This window comes from Pygocentrus nattereri, chromosome 29 (genome assembly GCF_015220715.1).
Source record: "Pygocentrus nattereri isolate fPygNat1 chromosome 29, fPygNat1.pri, whole genome shotgun sequence".
NCBI classification, from domain to species: Eukaryota; Metazoa; Chordata; class Actinopteri; order Characiformes; family Serrasalmidae; genus Pygocentrus; species Pygocentrus nattereri.
The window spans coordinates 11,092,443-11,106,507 of record NC_051239.1 but is presented as its reverse complement, the minus strand read 5'-3'; the positions used below and the strand labels follow the sequence as shown (position 1 = coordinate 11,106,507).

Here is a 14,065-nt window from a genome sequence, read left to right as displayed (position 1 = left end):
GGAACCCAGGGCCAACCGCACCATCATATGGTCTCACAAGGGGTCTGAGGATCTCATCTCGGTACCTAATGGCAGTCAGGCTACCTCTGGCGAGCACATGGAGGGCTGTGCGGCCCTCCAAAGAAATGCCACCCCACACCATTACTGACCCACTGCCAAACCGGTCATGCTGAAGGATGTTGCAGGCAGCAGATAACTCTCCACGGCGTCTCCAGACTCTGTCACGTCTGTCACATGTGCTCAGTGTGAACCTGCTTTCATCTGTGAAGATCACAGGGCGTCAGTGGCGAATTTGCCAATTCTGGTGTTCTCTGGCAAATGCCAAGTGTCCTGCACGGTGTTGGGCTGTGAGCACAACCCCCATCTGTGGACATCAGGCCCTCATACCATCCTCATGGAGTCGGTTTCTAACCGTTTGTGCAGACACATGCACATTTGTGGCCTGCTGTAATTTTGCAGGGCTCTGGCAGTGCTCCTCCTGTTCCTCCTTGAACAAAGGCGGAGGTAGCGGTCCTGCTGCTGGGTTGTTGCCCTCCTACGGCCTCCTCCACGTCTCCTGGTGTACTGGCCTGTCTCCTGGTAGCGCCTCCAGCCTCTGGACACTACGCTGACAGACACAGCAAACCTTCTTGCCACAGCTCGCATTGATGTGCCATCCTGGATGAGCTGCACTACCTGAGCCACTTGTGTGGGTTGTAGAGTCCGTCTCCTGCTACCACGAGTGTGAAAGCACCACCAACATTCAGAAGTGACCAAAACATCAGCCAGAAAGCAGAAAGGTACTGAGAAGTGGTCTGTGGTCCCCACCTGCAGAACCACTCCTTTATTGAGTGTGTCTTGCTAATTGCCAATAATTTCCACCTGTTGTCTGTTCCATTTGCACAACAGCTGTGAAATTGATTGTCTATCAGTGTTGCTTCCTAAGTGGACAGTTTGATTTCACAGAAGTTTGATTTATTTGGAGTTATATTGTGTTGTTTAAGTGTTCCCTTTATTTGTTTGAGCAGTGTATTTATATATATATATATATATATATATATATATATATATATATATACTGTGTGTGTGTGTGTGTGTGTGTGTGTGTATGAAAAATAATCCGTTTTTTATTGTAAGACTAACTGGTTTTTAACATGTATTGTTGGATACATGTTTACATGTTTGTAACATGTGTCATGGAACCTGTTGACTTATCGCTGCTGGTTCATCAACAATGTGTATTTGAATACGTTTTTTTAAATTGAATAATTGTGTTTAACTGAGTAATCATAACAGCCCTGCATGAGCAACTGTAGCTTCAACTGAAAAACTGGAGGAATTTGCTGGCTCAGGTATTCCCCAATCATACACATCCAACCAGCTGATTGGATCCAGATGTGCTCCATCTGTGCGTTACTTTACATTATCTTAGCAAATCAGCCATCTTGAGCAACACTGTGTGATATGCTGCTTAGCGAACTGTCTGTGAGGTGCCACTGCCTTGTCTCAAACTGAAGAGAATTGCAAGTTTCAAGTGCAGAGAGGGTTAGAGAAGACAGCTGAATGACCTCATCCCTGGCTTCCAAACGCGCACGAGGCATCATCCAAGTCTTTGCGCTCAGTTCGCCCAAAAAATCAAATGTGCACAATTTTCCTCTTACCTGAAATGTAGCTGATCAGCCAAAGAGATGTTTGGTGTCTGACGTTTGCTTCTTTAGTTTTGGCCCTTTGCCCTCAGATACAAATACAAGGGTACAGCATTGCCCTTTACAGGCCCCCTTTGGGGCTGTACTGCCTGCCTGTGGTTCTAACTTAGACCTGCAAGCATCACCACAGCACGGAAAATTCCACCAATAACACAGATGACCTCTACAACCAACCACACCACATTTGTGTTATTATAACAAAAAGACTTTCTATGAGGCTCTGGAGCTCCTGAATAGAGTTATGACTAAATATTATGTGGTGATTAAATAGTGTAGTGAGTAACACTGTAGCTTTACGTGTGGGCGACTGGGTTCAAATCCCTGCATAGGCAGTAACATTTATAACCACTTAGTCCAGTAACTTTATATGAGGGAGCCTTTAGAGGTGTTAAACTCTTCAAATGTCTGGTTTTTATCACCATCACAGTGAATTCTCAGTAAGACTCTCTAATGCTCTGCTAAATTCACTTCAAACCACTTTGAATGACTGTTTACATCACTTTTTACTTACACAGAAATGTGTTCAAATCAATGGAGTTCAGGCAGACAGGAAAGTTAACAAGTTTATTATTAAGATTGGAGGCCTAGTCATAAAGGAAGGACTGATTTGGCCAAGAATGATCAGAATCTTAATTTACAGTAATTTAATTTACAATTTGCAGTTCACAATGACCTAAAATATGACCTAGATACTTTTCAGTTCAACTCTCTGACTCTGAGTTTATTTAGATATGGGTGCTGTTTTCACACCTCTAACTGGCCCTGTATCTACTTTCTATTCCATTTGGCTGACCCCTTCATTGCACTTTCGTCTATTTGCTGGATTACACTGGCCCGTGGATAATACTTTGATTAAACTCTCCTTGCCTAGTCTAGACATCATCTCCATTTAGCTTCATCCATTATAGCCAGGATCAGCCCTATCACGAGATTCCCTCTGCTCTCAGAGGATTCAACTGGCTTTGTCGTCCACTTCACATTTTTTTCTCTGAATTGTCCTGTCAGTCTAGATAGCCAGGCTAACTTGCTACAAAAAAGCCAGACTTTGAAGATGCCAAGAAATAGACCCTGGCAAGGGAGAGGTTCAGAAAAGTGGGTTAAGAGTGCTTTGGCTCTGCTGCAAATGTGAGACAATTGATGAAACATTGTTGCTATTTTAAGTCTGCATAATATGCATTGTTGTTAATTATGATCACATTACTCCAATATGAAGTAGCGCACACTAATATATTTTATTGCGTGCTGCGAGTATCCAATTTCAGATATGCAGTAGAGATTTTAATGAATCAAAGAATGTATGAGCTCCAAAAATGTTTTTTTTTTCTTGGTTAAAGTTGCACTATGGAAGATTTGGGGATTTGGAGACACCACTGGAGGAAATGTGTAACTGCATGCAATGTGCTGAAGAACATGTAATGTAAAATGTGCTTCAGACTAGAGATCTGCATTCTTACAGTAGAGCAATGAAACCCAGCACAACATTTTGAAGCGAGGGTCAAATTTCAGTCTCACACGCAAGAGCAGGCACAAGTGGAAAAACATGTATATGTAGAGAAATACTGCAAATGTATAAATGCATAAAAACAAAAAATAAATGATAAATATTGCTTAATAATTGGCATATATAAATAATATATAACAGCAAAATAACAAAAATGAATAAACTCATTCTAAATGAGTCATATGCATCATATGTATTGCTTTCTTGTAGGCTACAGAAACCAGAGCCTTCAGACAGTCAGGTGGCCACAGTGCTCTTAATATTTGTGAATATATGAGAATAAAGCTAGCTGTCATTTCCAGTCATGACGAATGCAGATAAAAATCAGTTATGAAGGTCTGCAGGCGGGTGCAGGTCAAATCGTTTAGGTTGCAGGTGGGAGCAGGAAAAATGGCGCAGATTTTCTGTGGGAATAGGATGAAATCGTCACAAGAAAAAATCTGACTAGCACAGACCCCTACTTTAGACCCCTTCCCCAAGCAGATGAATCTGGTAAGTGTGAGATTGTTGAAATAGCGTTCAAAGAGCACTCAGTCAGAACTTGATGAAGGACCTGTATTCTAAGCGACATGCACGTTTGGAGTGACTGTTTTCGATAGTATAAAAGCAGTTTTACTGAATATGCATGTATGAAGGTAGTGTTTTAAATTTAACACATTAATAATATGTTAGCCTGGAAGATGTCTTCAGCACACTGCGTCGGACACAGCACTTCAGACAACAACGGATTAATTAGCGAGCAGCAAATCTATAAAAGCGATAGTAAAGTGGAACACTACAGTTCCCCTCAAAACAAGACGTAACGTATTGTATATACTCATTGGTTGGAACATGCAGCAACTGTTGCTCTCACTGGACATCGAAGGTGAGAATTGGAAATCACATGTTCAGGATCATATGTGTAAGTAATGGCATAAAGGGGGCCAATAACCCCACTACAGTCCAAAGTAGATGGTTATGTTGCTGGTAATTATGTCATTGAATCACAATATGACTTATTGTTGTGTTTAGTACAATAGTCAGTGGAATATTTTATGAAGAGTTACATTTTCCCACTTTTGCTAGCAACTGCAGAAGTTGGATAAAGTTGAACGTCTCGCTGTTGAAGTGCAGGCTCACTGAGTATCATACAAGCAAAAAAATAAAGAATGCAGAATGTCCTCCCGAAGCTCTTCTTTGATAATTTTCCACTTTTGCCACTGATGCTTTCACTCTTGCAACATTTTCATGGCTGCATGCCGCCAGTGGTGTTGTCCCACTACAGACCACTGAAGTTGTCGTCATTCTGTAGTCATCATTATGCCCATATAAGGGTCTAAGCTGTTTTTCGATTGAGATTGAATGAGAAATTGCCCATATCACACCCTTTGGTAAATAAAAATGGTTCCAAAGATGATACGTTTTATTGTATATATATTTTTCCTCTCAATGTCACTGGCCGTTAAGGAGTCGAAATATGAATTTTGTTACATGCAAGCTAACGCTTCTGTACACGGAACTGGTGAATTAGCTTGTAGCTCTTACTGACCTCTCAATTCACAGAAATCTGGTAAATTTCAGTGAAAAAAGCAGGTTTAGAACCTTTTTGTTTACTAATCAATAGCAGCAATTTCTGAAAATCCTGTTAACTTTTGTCATAGAAAATACAAGCTCAGACCCAGAGCCCAGAACCACCCTCTGTGGTTTCACCACCCTCTGTGGTCTCATGATGAAGCGAGGGGTATCTGTGACCCCAGAGCTTGTTGTGAACTCAAACATCTAATATTGAAGGATTGTCAGATTACATGCTTCTCTGGAGCTGCTTCCTTTTATTTAACACAAAGTCCCCTTTGACTTAGCTCTAAAGCCCAACTTTTGACTTTTGCTGTAATGGGTGAACTTGGGGTGAGCCTGTTCCTGCAATTAAAGCAACTGACCCGTGAAGGCCTTTTGCTTCTCTTTATGTTTTAGGATCTAAAATTAAATGAATGGCACTACTTGGCATAAGCAGCACTGTCTTGAGCTTGAGCAAAGCCATGAGAAACTGACAGGTCTATTTTGGTGTTGTAATCAAATGGGTTGTTTGTTTGTTTTAATTGCATGCAGGAGGAATCAAGTCTCTGGGGTCACCCGGGTTTAGGCCTCAAGAACCAGTGAAAGAAGTACCACATGAGTTCAATCATCATTCCTTACTGAAATCTTAGCATAATGTGGCCATTTATCATCATGTCCACTAGCTGGCTGAAGTCAAATCAAAGTAACGAGACACCTCACCTTCCATGGAAATTTGAAATGTCTTTGCTGTTTGTACAAGTTAACTTAAAGCAGATTATTTTGCGAAAGCTTAAAATTTTTACCGGACTTAGTTTCATGCTCCAAAAGTAAGGTCTGAGTGTTGGTGAGTGCTGCCATCACAACAAAGGTGTCATAATGCATGGGCTTTTCCAAAGGTAGCACTGTCACTAATGTTTATGTGTGATATTATCTTCCTTACAATAACATGCTTAGCCATTAATGCCTATCAACAATGAACCATGTTCAGTTGCTGGAGAACAAAATAGTCGAGCTGAACGCACAGAGATGTGACTGTCTGCTACAGTACCAAACAACGGCATCACACCAACCAGCCTCGCCATCTACCACCAGGACAGAACTCTGGACACTGGTCAGACAGCATCACCCAGCACTCTGCCTGTTCACCTGCCTGTTCAGGCTGTCAGGCTTCTGAACAAGCTGTGAAGCTGTGGGTCCTTCTCTAACTACCATTTCACTCAGTCACTCTGTCAGCATTATTATTATTATATCATATCATCTCTGCTGTGGACAATAACACCTTAACACTAAGTCACTTTAAAGAACAATAACACTGAGTCACTTAAGCCACTTTAAAATGTAGATTGTCTCTATTTTGTGCATATTCAATACATTCCAGTTTACTTTTACTTATTTACTTTCTGTAGAGTACCTGAGCCTCACCAGAAGCATTTCAATGCCTAAATGTCCTGACATGTTGTGCAAATGACAAATAAAGTTGAAACTTGAAACTGCAGGTTGATTTGTGTTAAAAGCATTTTGTAGCCAGCTAGGTGCTTTCAAATTGCTTTCAAAAGCCAGCTAGGTGCTTTTTCAGGCAGTGTATGACAAGGACTTGTTAGGGCAGCTTAACCCAGAGTGCAGAGTACCCCCCCCCACACACCCCACCAACCCTCAGGAAAGGAAGAGATGAACTGTGATGGCACATTGCGGAGGGAAAAGCGGGCGTGCTACATTAGCGCCATCTAGTGTGTAGTCATATATTATGCAGGCTTAGACTACTAAACTGTGTACTTCATACAAGCGTATACACCCGTGTAGTGTATACAAGTGATTGCTGGGGGTTTTGAGGAGACAACTGGCATCAAACCTGTGTTCTACTAACCAGCTTGTAAGATATATCTGTATGTATGTAGCGAGAGAGAGAGCGAGAGGGAGTGTAGTGGGTAACACCTCTGCCTTCTACACTGGCGACTGGGGTTCAATCCCCTGCCTGGACAGGCACCCTGCACTATACCAATAACAGTCCTTGGGCAAGACTCCCAGTACTACCTTCAATTGCCTATGTAAAAAAAATGATCAAATTGTAAGTCATTCGGGATAAGAGCACCTGCCAAATGCCATAAATGTATGTACAGTACTGTGTAAAAGTCAGAGATCACACTTTTCTTTCATTTCCAGTCAACAAAGAAGCTTCAACAACTCGATATGATATTACATTTTCAGCATTTTGTGCTTCCGCTCTGGGCCTTTATTATACACTCCCTTCTTTTTAGGAGTCTTGCTGACAGTTTTTAAAGAAATCTGCAGAAATATTTTTCCACAGTCTTAGAACTTGGTTTAATTTTCTGCTTCTCAGGATTCAAGCAATCCTAATTATAACACTCCTCAAGTCTAAAACACTTTACTCAGATGTATCTCAGATGTAACATTGTAGTGCAGATGTTGTTTGTCTGCTTGCTTTTCTCAGTAGGAGCTTCTTGACTGCTACACGTCCTTTCGGACTCATAGTGCTGAGTTGTCTTCTCACAGTGGAAGGATGGACAGAAACACCTGTAGATTTTTCAGATCTGAAGCAAAAGAGGAGCTTGATTTTCTCCTCTCCCTCAAAGATGAAAGCTTTAAGTGCTGTTTATTTGATGGGGACAGTTTTGATGGCCCACCAGGCCTCATTTTCTGCTTCCTTGTACAAGCATCTGTTTATTTTCTCAGAAATATCACCTGAAAAATGATTAACTTGTCCTTTCTGTAGTTTCGAAAAGAAATTAAATGAAGAAATAGGTGCTCTCTGAGTCTGACACCAATATTTCATGCTAAATGGACTAAAAGAAATGCTTCTACTAAAAAACGTTTTACATCTGATCTCTCTTTATAAACAAAAATGTTTTTTCCTTCCAGTGAAAAATGTGAGTGCTTCAAGTTTTAGTTTTGACCGTAACAATATATTGTCTCCAAAATGCCAGGTTTTAAGACAAAAGGCAAAACTTTCTTTACATTCAATGTAAGTTAATGTAACAAGACTTAATTCCATGCAATTTTGTAGCATTTCTATTGGCCTGTTCTTCATGCAGTTTGTTACACAATGTACAGGACAGCTGTCATGTACAGTTGATGTAGATACTGGAAAAATGGAGGAAAAGTGGAGAATAAATGGAGATGCTTGCTTCTCTTTAAACAGTGACAACGGCACAAAACCTCCTATCTCCATTCTTGATGTTTTTCAGTTTTTGATATAATTTGAAAATGCCTGTTGCTGTTTACGATGTTTATAAATTTCATGGTGAACAGACCAACAGAAAGGGCCCAAAATGAATTGGAAAAATGTCTGGTTCCATTGACTTACATTAAAAGTAAAGTATGTTTTTCACTCTCCTGTAAAGTTACCGTTTTAGACATATGAGGTTTTCTACCAACAACAGCGATGTGTATTTTGATAAAGTGGCAAGCTCATATGACCATGAGAGAATAGATACATTTAAATAAATAAGTAAATAAATGCCACACAGGAAAAAAGTCTAGATAGAAAGGAGGATGTCTAGTTCAAAACGGAAATGGGCCATGACCACAAACTTCATGGCCTCCGTGATACATAAGATGATGGGTCGTGACCACTGGTTCTGGGCACAACACAGTTTATAGCCACGACATGCTTGGGGCCACAAGTTCATACTGTTCTGGCCACGTCTCATTTGCTATTGTAACAGTATGTTAAAATAAGACAAATGCGATGGCAGTGGAGAAAGGGGAAGCACTTCTGTGGTAAGGGTTCATTAAAGCTAGTATGTTGTGGGCTATTTCAGTCCTTGCTGCCATGGACATGGGCCTTTCAAGTTCAGGCCATTTTCTACAATTCATTTTTAAAATGTATGCTACATGAATATTTTATATCCTACGTCTCATAATAGATGCTGAAAGAAATATATAAATAAGTCATTATCTTATTAGGAAATGCCAGTCATGTAAGAGAATTTCTGATGAACATGCAAGAAATATTATTTATGTATCTCACATGGTCACACTTCCAACTTCCTCAGTGCCAAGACAAACATATCCATGCCCCTCATCCACTCTGCAAGCAAAACACAGTAGACTCATTTATCACCTTCCACACTGTAATCATTCAGTATTTATTTTGTCCATTCACATTTTATTAATTACAGCACACTGTGCTCTGTTTTCCCTCATTTTCCCATGTGTTCTGGGTGGCAGGTTGGATTAATGAACAAATAATTGTGTTGCTATGCATCTGAGCAACTGTAGAAGTTATCAGCCTTAACTAATCACCCTCATTCCTTTTCTTTTTTTTTTAAAGAATGTCAGACTGGCCAATTTAGTTTCTCTGGATATTTCCCATGGTATAAATAACAAATTTATGCAACTGGTTGCAACTCAAGCGCTCTGGTGTATGTAGAGTTATGTAATATTTGTGAAAGCAGTCAGTCTAAATAGAGGTCATTAGACTAGATGCTTGTACTGAATTTATCTTCATTTGAAGTATTTTACTGGGTTTCATCAACATCTTTAAAAAATTCAGAGGTCGTGAAGTGTAAAAGACCAAATAACTGATTTAATCAGAATAGTTGTTTGGAATTCATATGTCCTGCACCCCTGAAATTAGATTTTTGGATTGTATGTTTTCTTCTGACCAGACTTTATAAGCCTATTCTAGGGCTGTAGTGCCCCCATGTGGAAAAACCGGCTCAAAAGCTCACCATATTAAGCATCTACCACGTATCTCTCTTAGCTATGTTCCAGTGTTTTCACCACCCTTGCGGTGGACAGTTTAACATTCCTGTTTCCTAACTATGTCCAGCCAGGCAACAGAACAGCTCTGCCTGAGGCAGACTATCCAGTCTGTCATGGGTTTAGAACCCACAGCCTTTCGTAAAGGCTTGAGGAGGTGAATTGGAATAATAAAGCACTAAAATGTGCAACGGTGCTATGGCTTGGATGCTGTAATCTGGAAACACACCTGATACTATGAACTACAATGTGTGTGTGTGTGATAGATAGATAGATAGATAGATAGATAGATAGATAGATAGATAGATGGATGGATGGATGGATGGATGGATGGATGGATGGATGGATGGATGGATAGATAGATAGATAGATCTCAGAAAAAACGGTACAACACTGTCACTGGGGCAGTACCCTTCTTGTCACTGGGGTGGTACCCTCAGGGGTATATCTCAGTACCTTTAGTCAGGGAACATAGCTGTACCAAAATCCATTGAAATGATATGTTCTAAGCTGTACTGACTCCACACACCCCCTCTCGTCTCCAGGCTTTTATTTTATTGTTCTGATTTAAAACATTAGTTTATAAAAAGATAGAAATGTCTACTTTTTCACCAGGAAAAACTTATTTAAGGTACACAGTTGGACCTTAAAACCACTGTTGCACCTTTGAGGCTACACTTGTTTGTACCTTGATGAATGAATCATGTACCTGCATAATTTGTTTATTTCTAACAGTGTAGGCATGCAGACTGCTTCTACAAACATTTGTGAAAGAATGGGTCGCTCTCAGGAGCTCAGTCAATTCTAGAGCAGTGGAGACGTGTTCTCTGGTGTGACGAATCACGCTTCTCCATCTGGCAATCCGATGGACGAGTCTGGGTTTCGCGGTTGCCAGGAGAACGGTACTTGTCTGACTGCAAGTGTAAAGTTTGGTGGAGGGGGGTTTATGGTGTGGGGTTTGTTTTTCAGGAGTTGGGCTTTGTCCCTTAATTCTTAATTTGTCCATTAAGTCTCTTAATGCTTCAGCAGACCAAGAGATTTTGGACAATTTTATGCTCCCAACAGTTTGGGAACAGCCATTTCCTGTTCCAACATGACTGCGCACCAGTGCCCGAAGCAAGGTCCATAAAGACATGGATGAGCGAGTTTGGTGTGGAAGAACTTGACTGGCCTGCACAGAGTCCTGACCTCAACCCCATAGAACACCTTTGGGATGAATTAGAGCTGAGACTGTGAGCCAGGCCTTCTCATCCAACATCAGTGTCTGACCTCACAAATGCACTTCTGGAAGAATGGTCAAAAATCCCCATAAAAACAATCCTAAACCTTGTGGAAAACCTTCCCAGAAGAGTTGGCCAACATCATATTAAACCCTATGGATTAAGAATGGGATGTCACTCAATTTCATATGTGTGTAAAGGCATATATATATATATATATATACATATATAATATATATATATATATAGTGGCGTGTGCCTGCCAATGGCAAGTGGCAGGTGGCTGCCAATGTTCCAGTGTCACCTACCATTGCCACTACTGGGGCCTATTGCCCACCAGACTATCAGTTTTCCCTCACTCCCACCAGACATACCCACACATATACATATATATGAATGTATTTGGGAAAAATAGTGTGTGTGTGTGTGTGTGTGTGTGTGTGTGTGTGTGTGTATATATATATATATATATATATATATATATATATATATATATATATATATCCATGTATTATTTATATATATATATATATATATATACATATATATACATATATATATATATATATTACATGTGTAATATATATACATACATATATATATATATATATATATATATATATATATATATATATGTACTGGTAGGCAATAGGCCCCGGTGACACTGGAACATTGGCAGCCACCACTGGAGGAGTGGCGCCTCTAGTGGCAGCTGCCATTGGAGGAGTGGCAGCTCTAGTGGCAGCTGGCTGGTTGGCAGCTCTAGTGGCAGCCACTATTCCTCTGCCAGACGTTCCCAACAAACCCTCACAACTAGTTTGGGTCTGCCAGGTCTGTACATTATTTTCATCCACCATCTGATCCAACTCACCACTAGGTGGTGGTCGGTTAACAGCTCCGCTCCTCTCTTCACTCGGCTGTCCAAAACACATGGTCGTAAATCCGAGGACACAACTATGAAGTCGATCAACAAACCGCGGACTAAGGTGTCCTGATGCCATGTGCACTTATGCACACCTTTGTGTTTGAACATGGTGTTTGTTATGGACAGACTGTGACAAGCACAGAACTCCAATAATAAAACACCACTCGGGTTCAGATCGGTGAGGCCATTCCTCCCAATCACGCCCTTCCAGGTGTCACTGTCATTGCCCATGTGAGCGTTGAAGTCACCCAGCAAGACAATGGAGTCCCCATAGGGGGCACTTTCCAGTACCCCCTCCAGGGTCTCTAAGAAGGTTGGGTACTCCGAACTGCTGTTGTGCCCATAAGCACAGACAACATCCTTCTGTCTTCTGTACATTTATTTGTAATTCTAATCACAACAGCTGTGCTATACGCAACTCAAGCTGGCCAGCTAGCAGTTCGAGTAATAGCATTCATTACTTGGTTACAATTAGCATCCACTGGTTTACCTTTTCTCCCTCCTATTTAGCAAAATTTTAGCAAAACTGCATAATAAACAATCTCCCAGTCTCAGCAGTAGTAAGCAGTAGCAGCGAGCTACAGATTTTTACTTGCAGCTGACAGTAAAGGCTGGCTGAGTGGAAGCTGACTGTGGACCATGTTTAGTGTGCATTTTGTTTTTTCACCAGCCAGCTAAAAATATATGCCTAAATGTCAATAAACATATTTGACAGCTGTAACAAGTAACACTTGGTTTAACCCCTAACACTTCAATCATGCAGTCTCCCCATGTAAAGACTTGTAATCAAAATTGTAGATACAGTCAAGACACATCATTAAGTTCTCTTCATTTTAAAAAAGCTATTTTTATAAATGCTTTTATTTATTAAATATGTTGACAATCATTGGCTGTAGTAGGCAGTAGAACCAATAGCAGCTGCAAAGTTTTAGTAGCAGCTGACAGTAAAAGATGACTTTCTTGGAAGCTGACTGTGGACCAGCTTTAGTGCACAGCTTGTTCTCCTCGACAGTCCGAAAATACCCAGCTGATGTTTTTTTTTATTTAACACAATCAGACAGGTTTTACATATTTTTAATAAATATGTGTTCTCAATTATTCAAGTCAGTGTTTTCAGTGATTTCAGAAATGAGTCAGTGATAGCTGTCGCTGGCTTCTCACCAGCTGCTAGTGTATTCGGACAATGGCAGCTGCCAGTGGAGGACTGCCATTGCCCCCACCAGCTGCAACTAAATGGTCAATGACAGTTGACACTAGAGCTGCCAGTTATCCAGTGGCGGCTGCCACTAGAGCTGCCTGTCATCCAGTGGCGGCTGCCAATGTTCCAGTGTCAGCAGCCAATGACCAAGTAGTGACAAGATAGTGGCAGCTGCCATTCTACCAGTGTCAACTGTCATTGACCATTTAGTTGCAGCTGGTGGGGGCAATGGCAGCTGGTAAGAAGCCAGCGACAGCTGTCACTGGCTCATTTCTGAAATCAAACACTGACTTGAATAATTGAGAACACATATTTATTAAAAATATGTAAAATCTGTCTGATTGTGTTAAATAAAAAAATAAAAACATCAGGTGGGCATTTTCGGACTGTCGAGGAAAATAAGCTGTGCACTAAAGCTGGTCCACAGTCAGCTTCCAAGAAAGTCATCCTTAATTGTCAGCTGCTAGTAAAACTCTGCAGCTGCCATTGGTTCTACTGCCTACTACAGCCAATGATTGTCAACATATTTAATAAATAAAAAGCATTTATGTCTGCATTATTGTTATATGATGTCTCTGCTATGGACAATAACACTAACATGTTATTTAAAATGTATATTGTCTCTATATTTTGTGTATATCTTGTGTTTATTCAATATATTTCAGTTTCAGTTTTTCTTGTATTTTTATTTTTACTTGTTTACTTTCTGTAGAGTGATATCCTGAGCCTCACCACAAGCGTAAATACCCTGACATGCTGTGCGAATGACAAATGAACTTGATCTCGAGTTCTTCTTTAAGTGCATAGGTGGTGCCGCTCGTCTGTAGTAGCAGCCCGCGGCCTGTAGGGGGCGTTCCTGCCCCCTCCCCGTGACGTGTGTGTAATAATGCGCGAGCGGCTCCTGTAATGTTTATTTCGGGAAACCTCGCTGACTGACACCCAGCCGGAGGGCCTGCGGAGCTCCAACCGAAACCGAAGGAGCGAAGTATGGTGTGGCGCTGCTGAGGAGAAGAGAAACATGGTGTTCGAGTCGCTGGTGGTGGATGTTTTGAACAGGTTCCTGGGGGACTACGTGGTGAACCTCGACAGCTCCCAGCTGAACCTGGGCATATGGGGAGGTGAGAGCCGTGACAGCGGCGGACGTGCAGCAGAAACCGCGGCTCAAGTTGCCTTCGTGTTCGCCAGCTTGTTTTGGGAATTTTCCCGTTCCACCTTAATTGTGGAGGCACCGACTGAGGCACCATTTAAGGTGGAAAATTTAACGGGGAAATTCCCAAAACA

The 14,065-nt window shown here is 41.1% G+C and overlaps 1 protein-coding gene across 6 annotated transcripts in view; it reads left to right on the top strand.

Annotated features, from left to right (window-relative positions):
- Window positions 1-13,673: 13,673 nt before the first annotated feature.
- Window positions 13,674-14,065, top strand: part of vps13a (vacuolar protein sorting 13 homolog A) — a 54,187-nt gene continuing 53,795 nt past the window's right edge. For 4 of the 6 annotated variants that reach the window (XM_037536298.1, XM_037536297.1, XM_037536299.1 and 1 more), the window contains exon 1: window positions 13,674-13,902. In XM_037536298.1, coding sequence (XP_037392195.1) covers window positions 13,803-13,902 — 100 coding nt within the window. In that variant the 5' untranslated portion in view covers window positions 13,674-13,802. The remainder of the gene's footprint in view (window positions 13,903-14,065) is intronic. The other 2 variants (XM_037536295.1, XM_037536294.1) reach the window with 1 other exon arrangement.